The following is a 20,285-nucleotide window of genomic DNA, read 5'->3' as shown; positions in this document are numbered from 1 at the left end:
AATTATGTGTGCAAAGTTTGGTTAGGGTAGCTTTTGAAATGTGGACGGTATTGACGAAATTCTGTAGCGGAGGAAGGGGGGGAAATTCCAAAAAATTAAATAAACTCGTCCTTTCTCGGACCTAGGAGAATCTGGATACCAACTTTGGTTATTCTCGCTTTTATAGTTTCTGAGATCCTTGCGTTCATCCAGACGGACAAACGGACGGACAGACGCACGGACGGACATGTCTAGATCGATTTCTCTCGTCATGCTGATTCAGAATATATATACTTTATGGTGTCGGAGATGCTTCCTTCTTCATGTTACATACTTTGCACAAACCTAATATACCCTTTTTACCCTACGGGTACAGGGTAGAAAAAACTACTCAACTACTAAGCACAAGTAAATAAAATACGTATTCGCTGAAAGAAAGTTTCTTAAAAATATATTGATCGTAACATACGTAGCTATTAAGCCTATTTGACATTTAAATTCAATAGTCTATTTTAAGTACAATTTTCATATCAAATTAGCATCTGGTTCTAAATAGTTTACTGTAAAAAAACATTCAAACAAAGACAACACAATGTGTAAGAGAATTAATTGAAACATTAATTAAACTCGATTAAGTGCGAACGAAGCTAGCTTGATGGCAAACAAACGCTGCAAAAAGCAGTATAGTCGCAATTTGAAATTCGATACAGTTTTTTTACTTTGACCACGCCACTGAAATGCCCTGCACATTGACTTTGAACCACTGCCCAAAGCACGCTGTCCACATGCATTCGAGTACTACAAGTATAAAGTATGTGTGGTGTTGTGCTTGGAAACCTTTCTAGGCCCTTGCCCCAAGGCGTACATCAATTTTGCACTCACACTGTGGACGCGCCTTTGTCATGACATCACGTTTCAGACGAGTCAGGCCCAAAACGACAAAAAAGTGAAGTATATTACTTATGCATAAGTAACATGCATGCATTTATGAGAAACACAGCGCAGAAACACAAACAACACAAATAAAAATATAACAACTGCAGTTAAGATGAAGAGGAAAAAGCATTGCCATTGCAGCCATTATTATTATTATTATTTTTTGTGTCTTTTGCGGTTGCGCGGATTAAATGCAAATTAACTGCAAGTTGCAGCCACAAAATCGCAACAAGTTGCACGTACACACGAGCCTCGCTATGCAAATGCCTCAGAGTGGCAGATAGGCAGGCATTCAGGCAGGCATGCAGACAGGCAGGCAGGCAGACAGGCAGGCAGGTAGGCTGGCAGTCAGGCAGTCGGGCAGTTTCCTGTGCCAGAGATAACAACAGCAACAGCATTTTTTATGGCCACGTTTTATGCTTGCCTGTTAGCTTGACAACTGACTGCAATGGCTTTATTAGTAAGTAGTGCGGCCAACCTGGCGTATGTGTAATACGGTTTTTGGTGAAAGGCGGCCTGCCTGCCTGCCTGCCTGCCACCCACGGCAATCGACAGCCGAACAGGAAGGAGCCAAAGCCACATCTCACACGCTGCTCTCTGTGTCCCAGAAACCCAAAGACAAATGTGCAAATAAATGCTGTCCATTTCAGCTTCCTGCTGCGCTTTGCATGCAACTCCCAATTGCCAATTGCCAATTGAAAATGGGAAATTGGAAATTGGAAATCGGTTATCGGGTTCAAGGTAACACGAAAATCGAAAAGCGAAACTATTGACTGACAAATATCCCATTGTATTTACGCCCGGCAGCTACATTTTCCACTCTTTCAGCTGCTTTTTGCAGCTTGGCAAGGAAATTGGCGCAAGTCAATAAATCAATGCAATTTTCATGCTCACCAGAAATTGTGTTGGCTGCTGCTGCTAAGCCACTGGCAACATTTCAGAGCGCACTCGCACTCGCACTCGTGTGTGTGGGTTTGACAACCACTTTACAAATGCCACACAAAAGGCGCTTTGTGTCACGTAATTTTGCGCTGTCTCAGCTCATTAGCTTTTTGTGCCCGTCTTTGTGGGTGTCGCTTCAACAGAAGCAACAAATAAAAAACCGCTTACCTAGCATTGAGACCCTCGATTTCCTCCGCCTGCTCGGCCAGCGATGATTCCAAGTCCAAGTAGGCGCCATAATCACCATCTTTATAGACCTGGATGGCCGCGTCATCGATCTGCAAATGAACAAATTAACAAAAGAGTGGATGAGACATTAAAGCTTAGACTCAAGGAAGTGCACTTGAAGAAAGCGCATAGCCGTGTGATGGAAATATATAGTGTACAGAGTTTTGGAAATACGTTCCAAGTTGTTCAAATTTGTGTAAATGATAATATTTTGTTCTGTTGATGAAAAGAATTTATTTCAATTATTTTCCGTATTCAATCACAATTGTGTGGAAATGTTTCAAATCTCGAATAAAGGTCGATTTGTTTTGATTGTTGATTCTTTGTTTAAAATGTGGGTTAAGCTTTTAGCAAACTACTTAGGATACATTATTTATAAATTTCGATTTCCCGACACCAACAAAAATGTACAAATATTGGCTATCGAGCTATCTCTTCTCGATTAACGCGCACTTTTCAAGCATTTTTAAGTGTACCTACAGCTCCAGCCAGAGGCCAGACTGCTCGTGAAAAATAATGGCCAGACAGCCGATTTTCGTTTTTCAAAGCCAGCTACAATTATAATTAAAGCCAACTAAAAGTAAGTGGTGGTCGCAGGCGCTGTTGCAGTTGCAGCCTCCCGACTACTGCACTACGCAGTAAAAGTTGTTTATGGTCTTTCGTCTTCAGGTCGTCGTCTCGTCGCCAGGCGCCTACTAAAAAGAGAAAGAAACGATGCGGCAGTGGCCGTGGTAGTGGTAGTGGCAGTGGCAACAACGGTGGCGGTTGCAAACCACCATAGAACATTTCGAGTGAGCGAGTGAGTGAGTGACGCTTGCATTGAAAGTTGCGCTTTGTGGTGCTGCCGTGTCTTCTTTTTGGCGGCTGGCAGACGTTTTCATTTAAGCGCGAGACAACAAAACAAGGCTAAAAAGAAAGAGCCATGCTACTTGCTCTGGCTCTGGCTGTGGCTGTGGCTGTTGATTGCTGGCCATGACGTCGCCTTCAAGTTCGCCTTTGCCATCTCGTTGTGTCGACGGTTCGCGCTGCTCACCTACTTTTCTTTGCTTTCAGTTTTCAAGCTACTGTCTACTGTCTAGTGTCTGTGCGAGCGCTGATTGCTCCAGTCGGGGCTTTGGAGCGGGCTTGATTGATCGAATCACAGCTCCTGCTGCGTGCACAAATGCGCTGATTGACGCTGGCCATAGTAGTAGAAAATGTCTTGTGTTATTTTTATTTCTATTTCTGTTTCTTTCCTTTTCTATTTGCGCATTGAAAGTAATTATTTCTGCATTTACAGAACAATTACCGACAACATGAAAATATTTGTGTCGTCGCTTGCTTAATGTGTGAAAAGCAGCAGCGACTGTCACTCATCCGGGTGCAGAAGAGAATGTTGAGCAATGTTGTTAGCCAGATTACAACAAGATTACACATACGCCTCCTGGCCCCACCCAGTCAAGCTACTGATGGTGCACTGAACAAAAACGAGCGCCTTAAGCGAGTCATCAACCATGCAGTGCCTCACTGGGCTGGGGATTTTTTTCTTTCTTTTGTTAGCAAATCAAACATGGATCGTATTTTAAAAATTTACCTAATTTTTGAAATTAGATAAGCTACACACAAAGGGTCAAGGTTTCATTTTCCAATTAGCCACACTGTACCATCTGGTACTATTGACCAGTTTGTGTTTCTCTTACAAGGTTAACACTAAAAATGACCTCGCCTGTTATTAATTGCAAGCAACAACTAATTACCATACTAAATGTTAATGGCATATTTTGAAAACTGTCACTTACTTGTTGCATTTCTACCGCCACAGAACAGACAACACTGATTGTATTCTCAGAATGGTTCTTTACTTAAATTTTGTTGTTGAAAACATTACATTATAATTAAATAATTAATTAATACCTTTCTATTAAATCAGTGGCTTTAAATTAAGTAATAGAAGGCATTATAATATGCAGGTTTATAAAAATTTTTATAAATTTTATAATCTTTTAATCTTTTTTATTTCGACTTTTAATAAAGGGTCGTAGAGTCAATAAATATGACATTTTTAATTTACTTAGAATTAATTTATATTTTTGTAGGCAATTGGGTTACCTATATTTTTCTAATATAAATTTATTTTTTCTTTAAAATTCCTTGGCTTAAGAAATGTTAATTTTCTTTGTAAATGTTATTGGTTATGTCGGAATCGGGAATGGATATGTATTGAGGCGCCTTTTAAGAATGCCTCGACATATACTTCTTCCTTGAGCTTCCAAATTATGTATACTTTAAAATTTTAGAAGTTAAAGCACTTAGTTACGAAATGAAAGTCTTCAAAATTAATTATTTGTCATTTTTTCAGGTAAATTAGTAATTCTTAATAATATTTAAATAAAACGAAATAGTATCTATCTAGTCACATATCCCATTGCCAGCAGCATTTGTATCATTTATTTACAAATACATCCATCCACATTTCTCAGAAACAGCAACAACAAGGGGTGCCCCTTCTACATCATGTAGTTGGAACAAAGAACCGAAATGGGTTTTCATACCTGAAGCTAGTCTGTGGCTTGGGCCACACCTCTATCTGCAGTTTAGGGAATCGCGTGTCCTAAGCTGCACCCACAGCCTTTTAATAAACTAAATTGGTGGCAGGCAGACGTCAGGCCCCCGGCCTTGGTCAATGACTTATGGGCGTATACACAAGCTATTGTTTGCGATTGGAAGTACTACATGCATTCATACATAAGCGTATATACAGAGTCGTACTGATATAATATGTATTTATGTAAGCAAAGGGCGCAGAAATCCAAAGCGCATGGCACACTTTCATTTGCGAGCGGCTCAAGTGCAGGTAAACAAGGTGCTTCAAAAAGTATAACAGAAGCTGAAAAAAAGAGTCATTCGAGTGCCATGCCGTCTAGAGCAGCGAGTCACGTCTGCTTATCAATCCAATGAATACAAATATATACTTGTACATATTACTTTGAATATAATTCGTAGAATTTTCGTGTTGTACTTCCTGCCTTTTGAATCAGCTTGCAGTTTTAGAAATGGCAAACTTTCTAGAGCATTTCTGTAATCTGCCTTATTAATAAATAGAAGTAGTTTGCAATAAATCCATCTGTGGAATTGTGTGTCGAATGGGTTTTGTGTGGATAAGGGGCTTTACATAACTGCCGTTGATGTTCGCATTTGGTGCGTGCGCTTTGCCAATTAAAATCAAAGCAAATATTGGCACACAATAGAAATCACAAATAACCGTAAGCTGTTTTGCTTGACGGCTTTAGTTGTTGGTAACCAACACAAAACATCAAGAGCCAAAACAAAACTAAATCAAGCCGGCAATATGCTTTTTGCACATTCATCCACAGAGATATGCAAATTTGAATGCCTGCTTTTTTTCGTACATACGTATATCGACGGCTTCTTTAGATTCGGCTGTCCGCCTTGCTGTTGATGTTTTGACTGAAGCATGACAAGATTTTTAATGAAACTGAATTTGAATTTCGTTTCTGGTATCTGGTATCGCATATACGAGCATATACGAGCATATACAAGTATGTATGTATATTTACGTGGTGGACACAGGCCGAGTGCCAAACTCATAAATGCGGCTATTGACACAGTTAAGACATGTGCTCGAAAAAGGTGGGGGAGAAATGAATAGGCAAGCATTGGCTGGGGGACAATATAACAATAGGAAACGAATGGCTGCTGATTAGAAAAGAGGCCAGCAATTCAAATTAATTTCGACGGGAATCGAATAAAACACACTCCGCAAAAATACCATCAATTTTTAATTGATTCTAATTAACAAAGCAATATGGTAATTAAAACGCATAAAAACAAAACAAAAACAAAGTAAATAATTGCTAAACATATGCTAAAAGTTAATAAAAGTAATTAAACGATTTTAAAAGAATTAATGCAAAAAATAAAACTAAATAAAAAATATATTTTCATCTCAACTAACAGCAACAAAGTTGTTTAATAGCGAACTGATTAACTAAGTAAGCCACTGATTTTTACTGACTGGTTATATACTTATTTATATACATATAGACCGACATATGCAAGGGAGTTGTGTTGAATCTGATTGGCACTTATTCTCGAATGTGTCCTCAATTTTATATATATTTTAAAATACATTTTAAAAATGCATTGCAATACAAATGAGGCATATTTCTGTTTTCATGGAAACACTTATTCAATGATTTTCAGATACACAGATTAGCCATTATATGTGAACCCAAATGAAATTCAATATTTGTATTGCGAAATTAAATGGTTTCTTTTATATAAAGTACACTATTTTGGATAGCTATTGCACACGTTTTTAGTATATTTAGTATATACATTTAAAAATGAAGTTCGAAGAAGTTGCTTGACCCCCGTGAACCACAAACTGGAAAACAGACTGAATGATGTGTGAAGCTTGGGGCTGAACTTAAAATTTTCCCATCGCAGGCGTTGACTCAAAAACTGTGCGAATTATTTATGCAAATATGAGAAGATGCGTAAGCCAAAGCGTGTCAACGATGCGTATGCGTAACGCCAACACATCTACTCTTAAATATATATGTACATACATATGAATATACAAACTATAAATCAAACTAAGAAAGCCGTGCAGCAGCGTGTTTCACAATTTCAGGTAATTCCACATGTGCTGCATTGATTTCTTCCCAATTTGATCGGTTGTGTGTCTGTGTCTGTGTGTGTGTGTGTCTGTGACTGTACACACACACACACGCACATGTGTATGTGTGGTGTGAATAGCGACACATGTAAATGACGCAATGTCGGAAGCAGGCAGGGGAAATTAATGCATTTGTTTAAAATAAAACCGCCTTCTATATTTGTTTAGTGAGCCATAGAAACGAACATTTGAGTTTATTATTTCATTTGTTCGTGCTGCTTTCGCGTATTTCTATTTTAATTCATTTATCCCCTACCTTTACATTATTGTGGCGTTGTTTCGCAGATTTTGCGCGCACTTTTAACGCTTATCTAATTTTGTATAGTCTATAGTCAAAAGAGACAGTGTTTGGTACAGTGGTTCCAACCAATAAATAAATAACTGATGTGTTCATGTCTATAAATAAGGGAAAGTCGATTTTTGTTAGATTTTAATTTTATTTTAACTATGCATTCGTTCATAGCTTCTTTTTAGTTTTTGTTATAAAATTATGGAACATTTTTTAATATATCTTCTAAAACCAACAATAGAGTTACTATTCTAAGTCGACAAACCGAGTTATAGAAAAAAATAACAGCCTTAAAAATCTTACCAAGATTAAAATTGAATCTCTAAATGCTCTTAATATGAGAAAGTTGGGGGCGACTTAGACATAGTTTGATCGTTTCTTGTTCCTGTTCTGCAGGGAAGCAATGGAATTTTTTGTGGCAAAGAAACTTGCCACAAACTTTTTATTCTTAAAAAAAAAACAGAGAAAAAATCATTGAAATAATATAAAAAATATATACGAGTATATGAGCTCTTGAAGAAAATAAAGTCACACTATAGCTTCATTCTCTATCAAATCATTTTGTGAAAAAAGTGCTTTAGGCACTTAACTACTGATAATTGATTTTAAACCAAATCTGAACATGTTTTTTCAAACATAAAACTTATCTTCTTTCAATATAGCTACCACTGTGTTGCGGGCAAAAAAAAAGTCGACAGCAATAACAAAAATAAATTGGCGAAAAATAATAAATGACAAATGAATTCAAATATATTTATATATTATATACATGTGTATATATCTGTATTTGTGTGCGCATGTTTCAATGACCAGCAAAACAGTTGATTGTTCCAGTAGTGTGTGATGTCATCCGAGTTGGTCGTTGTGTGATATGGCGGGCAGATTAGACCAAACATTCTAGAGGTGAAGTGAAAATTTATGAATCTATTGTAATGCGCTAAATTTAACGAGTGGCTAAGCGTGTTAGTTGAGGTAGTACCCTAGGGTTGGGGTCGCGCTGACTAATTGGACAAATAACATTTACAGCTGCCGTTGCTGCGGCACATAAATCTGCTGTTGCTGTTGCTGTTGCCGACAGACATCCTGACAATTGCATGCAACAACAAGAACAACAACAAGAACAACAGCAACAACAACGATGGCTGGAAGAACGCTGAATCGCTGAATAGTTGAATACTTGAATAGTCGTAATGTGGTTGAACTTCCTTTTGCGATTTGCTCATTAGAATTTATTGCCGCTGCTTGTCAAGATTTACGTATCCTTGCGGCCAAATTGACGCGCGTTGCACGAGATGACAGATGACATGGCAACAAGCACGACTGTCGGGCTGCAGCATGCAGCATGTTGCAAGATGCCTTGCAAATTAGTCAAAGTCAGCGGCTTGGCCTCTCCACAAACAATGCAACTAAAACTTGGCAGGCTTAGATAATTGTTGGCCATGAACGTAACGCAAAGCCATAGCCATAGCCAAAGCCTAAGCCAAAGCTAAAGCCAAAGGCAAAAGGCAAAGCCTTGTCGGGCTTTCACAATGCCAATGAAATAAAGAAAAGCGCTCAAGTTTTTTTTTCCTTTTTCTTCTTTTTTTGCTTTGTGCCCCAACTTCCTATTAGTTGCAACAGATTGTGCGATAGCAATAAGTTAGCCGCTGGCCAAATGGACGGATGTCTTCTTTCTTCTTCTGGACGCGGACGCTTGTTGGGGTCCAAGCCGAGCCTCTCTGGTTGGCTATTGTTTGGTTTTCTTGCTGTTGTGAAGCATCATTTGAGAAATGTTAACAGCAATAACAGCAACAATAAGAAGTGGCAAGAACTGCATGCTAAACACAACTCTTCTTATTGTATTTATTTGTGCTTTATTTTAACAATTTGTTATTGTTGTTAAACATTATGCTTTGGCGTTGTCTGCTTACGTATTTTTGGTTTATTTTGTCGCGACCTTCCTTTATTTGTTTGCCTTTGTTTTGGCCATAAAACTAATTCTGTGTTTTTCCCATTCGAATTGCTGTACTTTGTAATCTTAAACGCCTTTATAATCATTACGAAACAGCAACACAGCTAGCAACACCGAGTTGACCACAAATTGATTTTTTATAGCCAATATTTTATTTGTAAGTTCATTTTACGATTGGGCTTTAGCCTCTTACCTAAACAATTTTCTCAAATAAATCAATTTAATGTCAATTTTGCCGGCTTTTGAAGTCAGCCGTTTGAGAACTATTTGTATATTTTTGTATATACGAAGCTAACTGAGCAGCCGAACATGACAGCGATTGTCAATATAGATAACTTGTAAGTCTGTATAATAGAATCTATAAATGTTTCCAAACTGGCTATGCAAATATTAAAATGCCGTTTCTGGGACCACAAAAAAAACCGCAGAAAAACTAAAATGCAAATTGAACATTGGCAATCAACTCGAACAGTGAGTCAATGGAGTCTTCTACTTGATCACAATGTCAACATCGTTTATACTTCGTTCGGGTGCGGGCGTACGGTTTACACTTGAGGCTAATTGCAGCCAACCTTGACTTAATGTTAATTACCAACACAAAAGACTGAGTTGGAAGTGCGAAGAAATTGTGGGCGCAATGTGTTTAATTTTATTTATTATTTTTGAAAAAGATACAAGCAAATACATTAATTGATTATGCATAAAATCGCTAGTTGTTTCAATGCATACTATTCAAAGTTTCACTTATGCGATTTACTTCGAAATGAAGTTTGAAAGTTTTCCCTTGAATGCCTCGCTGTAAATCAAAATAAATAAAGTAATTGCTACACAAGAACATATTTGTTTTCATTATATTCTTCAAATCACAAATAAAGATATTCCATATGTAATCAACAAATTCAAATTGCTTCATTCAAACAATAAATAAAGATAAGGTCTAAAAGAAATTAAGAAATATTTATTAATTTGTGAAAATTAACATGTGAATTTTTACTGGCAGAAACTGTCATATCCAGAAGCTCTGTCGTTTTATAATCAAAATGTGAATTGGAGCAGTGAAGAGCAGAATCAGCTGGGTCTGGCTTTTGCAATTTATTGTAAGAAGCTTTCTTTCATAACGGCACAAAAGAAAGTTAATAAACTTGTATTCTATACTGTAGAATTTTATTTAAACGGAAGCTTATTTCGGCACATATGCGAATTTAGTAAGCAAACATTAATGACTAGATCATTGTATAACAATACTACTAATAATAAATAAGACCGACCGCCGACTGTTAAATTTACGCAAATGCTAGACAAAGGCAAACAGGAAAAGTTCCATGAAAAAAATTAAACCACATCTTATTGTCTCGCATATTTGCGCAGCTAAATTCCTACCAAATACACATGTGTATGTACGAACTCGTATATACCCTAAAATACATACATATATGTACCTGTATGTATGTAGTATACTTGTATATAAATATGTATGTCTGATTACGTTTCGTGTTTGCTGAATTTTGCAAACATATGCACAGAGAACGAAAAGTCGCATTTTTTCCACTGATAAGTGCTGATAAGTTAAACCAGTTTGAAACGAATGTGCGCAAGTGCTGGCACTTTCGTCTTCTAGCCAAACAGATTGGAAGATAGCCTTCACCGAAAATCTTAAAGTAAATTGTGATTGTTCCGCTTACCCGGTGTGGCGCATTCAGCAGCCGGAGAATTGTGCCCAGCTGGGTGGCCAGCGGCATGGTGGTGGCGAAGGCATAGGTGGGGGCACGCATGGGAATGGGAAACACTGTGGTCGCATCCAATGGATCGCTATCCACTAAGTACTGCACACGAAATGTGATTAGCTCGTCGGGCTCCATTTTGACAATCATCTTGACTGGGCTTTTTATTTATTTTCCTCTGTCGTTGCTTAACTTTTTGCTTTCAAATTGCTCGCGATATGGATATACTAAGTACGTATATTTGGGTATTTTTGCACATTTATTTTGATTTTTTATTACTCCTCCACTTGCTGTTGTTGTTATTATTATTTGCTTTGTTTTATGGTCTGACTTGCGGTTTACATTTTCACAATAGTCGCACGCATTTGTCAGCTGTTGCTGAAATTATCTCTAAATAATGAAAACACTTTCATTTCGGCCAAAACTCTCTAGTTCGGCATAACGAGCGAGTCTTTTGCTGTGCAATTTATTTTAATTTTGTTTATTTGGTTTTATTTTTTGCACATATAGTACATACATAAATGTATTGCATAATGCCACTAGTAATATTTTGTCGTCGCCACACACGCACAATGCACTCAGAGAAAAATGTGTACAGCTACGGATTGCTAGTAAAGTCGTGCCATCCATATTTTCATGATATTACAACAGATGATAAATGCTAAATCCACATATAACTAAAAAAACATCGTTCGAAATTGGCATGCAAAATAAATCTACCTAACAATATGCCTTGCCTTTTTATTGTTTAATTTGATTTGTTTCAAAGTAGATGTAGCGTTTCTTTATTAGACGAGCACTTCTACTAGCAAGAAAAAATCTCTTCCGAAATAAATGATCAAAGAGAAAAATATGTCAGATTTTTCAATAAAAATGTATTCCATAATGTTATTCCGACATTGAAACTAAAAGCATTTGCAAGTGCCGGGATTTTCATTAAAAAATATATATTCTGAGAACATAATTAATTATTTTAATTATCCTATTTAGGAGGCTTTTAATTTGCAAAACATCGTACATATATACCAATTTAATATTAAATATGATAAGAATATGATTCATTTTATCTCTAAGTAGGATATACTACTGGAAGATTTGTAAATTAAACGCTTGGATTAAAATTTTATAAATTTTAGTATATCGGTTGGATTATTTCTTCACGACTCTTTATGAGCTCTTTATTTTGTGCGATCTGCCAGAATTTTCTAAACCTATCATAATTATAGAAGTTTCATTCAAATCAATTATAAAATTTGGATTTTCGCTCTAATGATATAAACAAATAAAGCACAAGCTGGTTAGGGCTACTTAAACATTTGATGTAAATTATATTATTTTTATACATTTTACTCTACTACAGGGTTGCCTGAAACACAACTACTCCCCCCTTTTTTTGAGTGTACGCAGCACGCATGTTGCGCAATTGCGAACGCGCCAGCAATTTTATGCTAAATACTACGTAGGTTTGTACAACAAATTGTGGCAGAGTAGCAAATGTGACGCCGCGCCTGCGCACATGCCACGCCCCAAAATTTCACACACACACACACATACACACTCACATTTACATAATTACAATGCAGCACCAGACGCTCTGCAATGCCAGCGCATGTAAATATTTGCTTTGGATATAATTTTTTGTCGATACTTGCTGCTCTGAACTGCTTCGCTCGATAGCCTGGCTGGCTGCTTAATGGTTGTGTAACATTCAATTCAATGTCAGGCTAGGAAAAGAAGAAGCAGAACAAGGTAAATACCAAACACTTCGCCCGTGTGCCACTGGTGTTGTTGTTATGGTTGTTCATCAGCATGCGAGGCAGCGCGTCAAATCAAATTAAATCAAAATCAAACCTAAATACATACAAGTAGTAGAAGATGGTCAAGTCTTGTGCTGTTATGTACCGCTAAATGGCTTTTGGTACGCGTATGTGCGTAAGTTGTTTATGCAAATGAGCACTGTGTTGTTGTCGTTGTTGTTGTTGTTGTGCTTTATTGACCGCAGCTTGTTAACAAGGCGCGTAGTTTTCCTCAGCCTGTGCTTCTCTGGCTGAGAGTTAATTGTGGACTTTATAACGTGACTCTGATGAGCAGTTAACTGAATGGCTGACAATCGAACTATCGGGCAGTGGCCGGCGACACTTGTCTGTTTGACAGTGAACTGGCTAAGAGATTGCGAAATTGGCGGCTATTATGGCAATAAAGAAAACCGCAGTTCTCGCTTTGGTTCAACACTTTTATTGCTTCCCTCTGGCCATTAGTCGAATGTTTTAATTGCCGTACAACTACTAAGTGCTACTTAAGTGCAACAAACTAAACACCTTAAATTATAGTCCACTGGCAGCAATTATTTATTTATTTTTTTTTTTTTTGGCTACTAAAATGATCGAACAACAACAATAAGAAAATTGTACTAAACGCTGCAGCTGTCAATTTTGAAGCGGCCGTCGCTCTTTTATTGTTGATTTTTTCTTATTTCTTGTCCACAAATTGCAATAATTTATTTTTAAGCAAGCACAAGAAGCAAAAAACCCATAAAAAGGTTCACAACAATGACGGCAAAAAATGAAAATAAAGTTTTAAAAGAGCGTGCAAACGCAAACAGCTGTTCAACATTTTGCGCCGTTCTTGTGAAACCAACAAAAACAAACCCAACCAGCAGCTATGGCAGCAACAGCAACAACAACAACAACAACAACAACCATAAGAAATTGAAATAAAATCGCGTCATTAAAAAGGCGAATGGCAAGGAAATGGGCATAAAGCCTAACAAAAGCGAAGCTTAAGCCCGCGAAGAAGATGGAGACGAAGAAGCATACTCGTATCCAGGGAGCACAACAAAGAGAAGACCAAAACTAAAGGTAGCAGCAGCAGCATTAACAGAATTTACACTGAGCGAGAAAAGTATAACCAAAAGCATTACCTAAAAGTTGATATATAAAGAAAACTCTCACGAATTCAAGGCAAGAACCTTATTAAAAAGCTGAACGAAATTTCTTATAAAGAAATTTACGAAATGAATATCAAAAGTGCCTGGATTTGGAAGAAAGAAGCCAGCTATCTTTCTTGGGAACTAAATAGTTACAGAATTTATGCGGTTTTAAAGTATTATGTGTTCGAATTGAGGATAAATTAATAAGTAAAAGAAACTCATTCTTGCTCACTTGAGAAAACAGAAGTGCAATTAGCTTTATTTCTGAGAACTAGACATGAAGTTCTTATCCTATTCAGCCAGGAAGTAAGCAGTTTAGTTTTATTTAAGCCTTTAGTTTATAATACTTAGTTTGGAAATTGCTTAGCCCCGTACCAAATATTAATCAGAACGTACATTCGCATTTTACTGAATATAAATACGATTATCAATGATTTGGGATTTTTGCAAAGATAAACGATTTGTTAATTTGTAGAGTTTGGTTTGTCAAAATACTTATGGCAGGTGCTGTGTTACTTGCTGTCATTGTTGCTGCCACACAATGCGGCAGGTGTGCCAAAATGTTGTTGGCTGGCTGGTCAGGAAGAACGCGCTGTCGACGCTTTATTTTAACTCTTCTTTTTGTGCGCTTGCGTGCAGCAGTTTGCCAAAAACAACAACAACAACAGCAACAGCAACAACAATGGCAACAAGAAATTCTCGTCATGCGAAAGTTAGTTTGGAAGGCAGCGACTGGCAAAGACCAGACTGGACAGTCGAACTTTGTGTCTGCCTCTTAATTTGTTGTTGTTGCTGCTTTTATTGTTGCAATGAAATTGAAAATAAAGTTTCAATTTTGTGCAGGAATTTGCGTTGCGTTCAACTTTTTACTTTCACGCATATAGGTACATAGTATATAGTATGTGTGTGTACATTTCGAATTAAAGCCGGAACTACAAGTATGCTGGCAAGGGTTTCGTTTTGACCGAAAGCCCAAAGCCAAAAGTTAAGTGCCAAACGTTTTTGGACGGCAATTTTTTCTATGGCTTCCTTATTGGATGCCTGCCATGAAACGTGCAGAAATTTAATGAAATTAAATAAATATTATGTGTACGAACAAAATAAGTGGCAAGCAAGAGTTAAATGAAAAGCATGATGTTGTTGTTGTTTTGGTTGTTTTGGTTGGGTAGTTGGTTGGCCGGCGAGCATATTTAGTTACAAATTACGACAATGACGCCAACAACGTCGCCATATTAAAGTGTAAATAATTTATGCAAATGTTGCAGCCACACAATTTGGCAGCGGCTATTGTTGCTGTTGTTGTTGGCGGCACCCACAACACCACACTACGCTTAATGAAACCCGGCCGGCGGCTCAAGGAAACAGCATCCAACTGTGTGGCAGTCACTTTGCTGCCTCACTCTTTTTCGCCTTGACTGAAATTTTGTTGAACTTTCACTTTTATTTTCGGGCATTGATGTGGCTCGCAGCAGCTGCCACTCTTCTTCCTCCTCTTCTTTTTCTTCTCCTCCTTCTCCTTCTTCTCCTTCTTCTCCACCAAGTCATTTTGTCATCAATTATGTAAATTTCGCTCATAAGTTTACATTTACAATGCGGTTAATTGACAGCTTGTGGCAGCTACTGTGGCAAATAATATGAATGCGACTTTTACCCACGAGCCCAAGTTGATTAACAAGGCATTGACATTGTTGCAATTATCGTGTAATCACAACCACAACAACAACAACCCTAAAAACCACGTAAAGCGACAAATTGATAAAACGGCAAGGTCAGCTCGAACACATTTCATTAGCAACTTGTTCCAACGTTTATCAATGGCCCCATCGAGGGGCAGCTCCGCAACAAACGCAAACCTTGTCTCATAGCCTAGCACCCTCGGTATCTAGTCAGTTAGTTGGCTAATAAAGACATTAAAGTCAAATAGGTTCAGCCAATTCGCAGAATGCGCAAAACCCCCAAATAGGGAATTCTCAATATTGTTTCGGTCTGGCTGCGGTTCGCTGCACAGCAAATATTTGACCATATGCGAGCAACATGATTGAACCAAAGTCAGATAAACAGGCATGGCAGCGGCTTCGAAGGAAAACAAAAAATAAATATAGCATAAACAATACACCAAACACATTCCAAGACAATTTGTCATGCTTAGAAAACACAAACTGTATGAAGAGAGGAAAACGAGACCCAGAAAATTGTTAGCAAAGGCTGAAGCGAAGATCGTATACCCTTTCAAAGCCGGAGTTTAGCTAGCAGCTTTATGCTTATGATTAATTCGATTTACGGTGATCTTCTTTCTGAATACATACGAGTATAACATAGCTGATCAAATCTAAGCATTTATCTGATATGGATAATACTGAGACTTATGCTCTTTAATGTGAATATTTTAAGCTTAAATTCATTTGAACAGAAAATTAAAGTAGCAGTAGTAAGAGTAGAAGTGACTCTAAGAAGGTTACCCAAATATGAACAACTACTATATATAAGAAACAATGATGCGAAAACTCCATAAGATCCTCAGTGCCAACAAACTAACATATATTTCTGCGTTATTATAAGGACGTCCATAATTTTCCAATTCCAAGGCAACCAAATCAGGATGCTAGAGACATAAATCTAAGCTTTATTTTATTTATATCAATGCTGAATAGAACACTTCTGGAGAGTGTATAATGGAACCATATAATATTTTCCTCCTCGGCAAACAAACAAACAATTTAGCCAGAACTAAAAGAGTATGAAAGAGAGAAAGGGAGAGGGAGAGACACGGAAAGGGGCAGAAGTGAAAGAAAAGTGCAGCTTTAAAACGTCAGCGACAGCATTACCGACCGCAAAGGTTGTTTGACCTCTTGACTGGTTGGTTGGCTGGTTGACAGACTGACTGAATGACTGACTGACTGGCTAACTGCCTGCAACACATAAAATGTTTAAACGACTGCATTTAAAAATAATTTCAGCTGCCAATAAAACCCAGCACAACAACAACAACAACAACAACGACAACGACAATACGTCCACAGAGCGATCACTATAATAGGGCTCGAAGCACGAGTAACAGAAACGAGTTTGCCGCAAGGAAAATTGTGTCACGTTGCGACTCTGAGGCAACTGAGGCAGCAACGACAGTTAGAAATGGACAACCGGTGGATTTACTGGAGTTGCTGGAGTTATTCGAGGCAGTGGAAGTATTGGAGGCAGAGAGGTAAAGGGGAACCCTGCAGCATGACACTTCAGATGCCAACGCATAATGGTGCGTGCGTTCGAATGTGATTTATTAAATTCTAAGCTCCGCCTGATTTCGTATGCAACGGATCGGATGCACAAGAATGCCAACTCATTATGCGGCCGAGTCTCGCGGACGGACTCACTTCACAGTTAATTATAACAATGGAAACAAATCGCCTTTCAGCTTGTAATGTCATAAGCGCATAGAACGGAAATGAACGGAACGGAACGGCCCATCGACCCATAAGGTCCGTCAGTCAACCGTCCAGCGGACAGACGTCGGACAGACAGAAAGTAAAGACGTGCTCGCATTTCCTCAAATAAGCTTAAAGTGCGAATAGTAAGTGTCAAAATGCTAATTGCAGTTGGCCACTGGGTGGGGCGCTTAGATCTCTCTCTGTCCATATGTATGTCTGTATGTCTGTGTGTCCGTGTGTCCGTGTGTGGGGAAGAAGTGGCACAGCTTGAGTGGTACTTTGCTTTCCAGGTCAAGCGGCGAGTGCTTCTCAATGGCATCCAAGTAAATATGTATGTATGTAACTATGTTTGTAAGCTACTTTGTGATGAGTGCCAGCATTAACTTTCAGCTCAAAGATCTTGGTTAGTGGGCTGCCTTGACAAAACAACAAATAATCATAATAATAATAACAAAATTAGAGCATCAAAATACGAGTAAGCGGCAATAAAAGTTATACATAATTATGGCGCCAATAGATAGTTGTGCCAAAAAGAAAGTGGCAGAGCGCGGCAGAAGTGGGTCACAAAAATTAAACTAAGCTCCATCAATTTTCAATAACAAGCGCAAAAGTATTAAAATGAAATCTAGAGGATGAACTCAATTAGCTTTTTACAGCTAAGTATGTATTATTGATGGTATAGTGTCGATACTAAAGAAGAAAAGTGTGTGCAGCAATTTTCAAGTCGTTTTTGTACCCAATAGCCCCCTTTTTTGTGCTTTACTAACTAAATTGTTTGAAGATTTATAGTTTTTTTTTTTTTTTGCGGCCCAAAAGAGAATACTATATGTACATAATTGTGTTTACTTTTCTCGAAAATCAATGCAAATAGCAACACATGTTCTACGAAAAGTACTCAAAATATGAAAAAACCCATGAAATGCTAAAAGCAATTTTTAAAAGTAGCTTTATTGACAATTGTTCAAAAAAAAAATGATCAAAAAACAATTTTAAAAAGTAGTCTAAATGTCAATTATTAAAAAAGGAATTATTTTTATATCGAAAGGGTAAGCTTATGATTCTAACCCAGCGGCTGATAAAAAATATGATAGTAATATGGCATTTGGTTACAATTCAGGAATTTAGTTTTGTATTCATCTTAGAGCATAAAGTTTGAAGAAAATCCAATGATAAATACCGATTTTTCGAGTCATACTAAACCGCTTCCTAGTGTGAACGCAAACTTATGAGAACATTTCAGCTTGGATCAGGTTAGAATTACTGCTTCTCTACCTATTTGTTGTTAATTAATGTTTGGTTTTCTCGTTTGGCATCTTCAGTTTCTTCCCATAATATTGATGACATCAGATTATTGATTTGTGTCAGATACATCAAGTTCTCCGTTGCATTTTTTGGCTGATGTGTCAGCCAAGCCGTCCTAAATATATGGCATGCCTGTGGCACCTAGTATTAAATATATAACGCATTGTGCACACACAATGTTGCTGCCCCAAAAATAATATTGCACACACACAAAACATACATACATACATACATACATATGTGCAGACACAAGTGTGTATAGTATGTGCCACAGATTTTGGCATTTTGATAGATAGTCGCCGTGTATCTGAATTTGTATTTGTCACCGTGTCGGAGTCGATTCGAGTCGCTTGGTTCACAGGTCTCCTCTCTGTCGGCAGCCTGTGGTTATTTTTATGCAGTTGACATGAATTCTTACAAAATATCAAAGCGACTGTCAGTTCATTTGCTCGAATGGCCATTTCAAATAAATATGTATATATATACAAGTATATGCATGTGTGTATATATAGATATACTTGTATGTGTGTGTATACATCCACACAGAAATAATTATATGTTCGAGTAGCACATTTCTTACGATTTCTGTGCATATTTTCATTTGCTTTACTAATTTGTTGCCTCACTTAGCGTTGCACCCATTTATGTGTATCTATGTGTTCGTTTATCTATGTGTGTGTGCGTGACTAATATTTTTGGCAAAACAAAAGCCAAAAGCCTAGACACGATTATGCAATTACAAAAAGAAAAAACAATCATAATAATAAAAGCCTAAAATCTTTGGCAACCATTTAAAGAAGTCTGTCAATCGGTCTGCTTATATTTCTCTACATCTGTTGCTTTTCTTGTTGTTACTGTTGTTATTGTTGTTGTTGTTGTTGTTGTTGTTGTGGCAGCTACCGGGTAAATGACCCACTTAGCCTCTGCTGCACGCTCCGCACTTTGTGACAATTTTTTCCTCCTCGAATTGGGGCCACATATTTGTCGTATTTGCCGTGCCATCCATCGCCTGCATTCGTTATTTTACATTATTTTTATTTATTCATCCATCTTGTCTTCAGCTTTAGTGGCCGGCATTTAAAACTAATCACAACAACAGCAATAATAACAACAACCACTTTCAGAGCAAGCTACAAATATTTAGGGCATAAGCTTTGGATAATCAGATGAAAAGTTTCTCACAATAAAATGATGGTGAAATAATAGCCCTGCAGCAATAAAACTGGCGCTTTTAACTAGCTTTTAAGGTAGTTTTAGTTAAGTTTTCTCTCCCACTTTTGAACTAATTTTTTAACTTGAATTTCTTAGAACTAAATACCTAATTAATACATACTCTAAAGCTGTGTTCAAACGGGCAAATAATTTTCCAGGAGGAGGATGGATACGAGGAGGAGGATACGGCAACTAAAACCAATAAAGAGTGCTTTACTGTGCTTTATAGTTTTATTCTGAAATTGAAGCTTCCTCGAAAAGCAAGATTTTATTAATTGACAAAACTAATAAACACAACAAATAAATTCAAATAATTTCAATACTACAACAAAATACTGCAAAAACCTTCAAGCTTATTCTTATCGGATTTTTTCAAATATGTATTTAAAAAGCTCCTGCTTAGACATACATACATCCACACATAGCTATAATAATTTTTAATAATCCCAATCAATTTTCTATAAAAGTACATTGAAAAGTGAAAAGACAATTATGAGTACTTAGATTTTTTTTAAATACATACTATACATGAAAAGAATTTAAAATGTTGGCAAGCCGTTAATCAATTGCTATCAGATTCTTAACTTATTCACATAATGAACAAACCTTAAAGTAATAAGAAGCAATTTGCCAATAGGAATTGAAAAAATAAATTAAAGAAAAAAATTAAATTCCAAAAAATAAATGGAGTCC

The 20,285-nt window shown here is 37.2% G+C and overlaps 1 protein-coding gene across 3 annotated transcripts in view; it reads right to left on the bottom strand.

The window, feature by feature from the left end:
- Nucleotides 1-11,082, bottom strand: part of LOC115623131 (FH1/FH2 domain-containing protein 3-like) — a 28,962-nt gene extending 17,880 nt beyond the window's left edge. For all 3 annotated transcript variants that reach the window (XR_003995377.1, XM_030517341.1, XM_030517340.1), the window contains exons 1-2: nucleotides 10,689-11,082; nucleotides 2,026-2,135 (exon numbers count right to left, since the gene is read on the bottom strand). Coding sequence is in view for 2 of the 3 variants with exons in the window: in XM_030517341.1 (XP_030373201.1) it covers nucleotides 2,026-2,135; nucleotides 10,689-10,877 (299 nt within the window). In the remaining variant the exon portion in view is untranslated. The remainder of the gene's footprint in view (nucleotides 1-2,025; nucleotides 2,136-10,688) is intronic.
- Between the last annotated feature and the right edge of the window lie 9,203 nt (nucleotides 11,083-20,285).

Source organism: Scaptodrosophila lebanonensis, unplaced genomic scaffold (genome assembly GCF_003285725.1).
Source record: "Scaptodrosophila lebanonensis strain 11010-0011.00,11010-0021.00 unplaced genomic scaffold, SlebRS2 tig00000043-arrow-pilon, whole genome shotgun sequence".
NCBI lineage: Eukaryota > Metazoa > Arthropoda > Insecta > Diptera > Drosophilidae > Scaptodrosophila > Scaptodrosophila lebanonensis.
The sequence above is the reverse complement of the archived record's forward strand: the minus strand, read 5'-3'. Positions and strand labels throughout refer to the sequence as shown.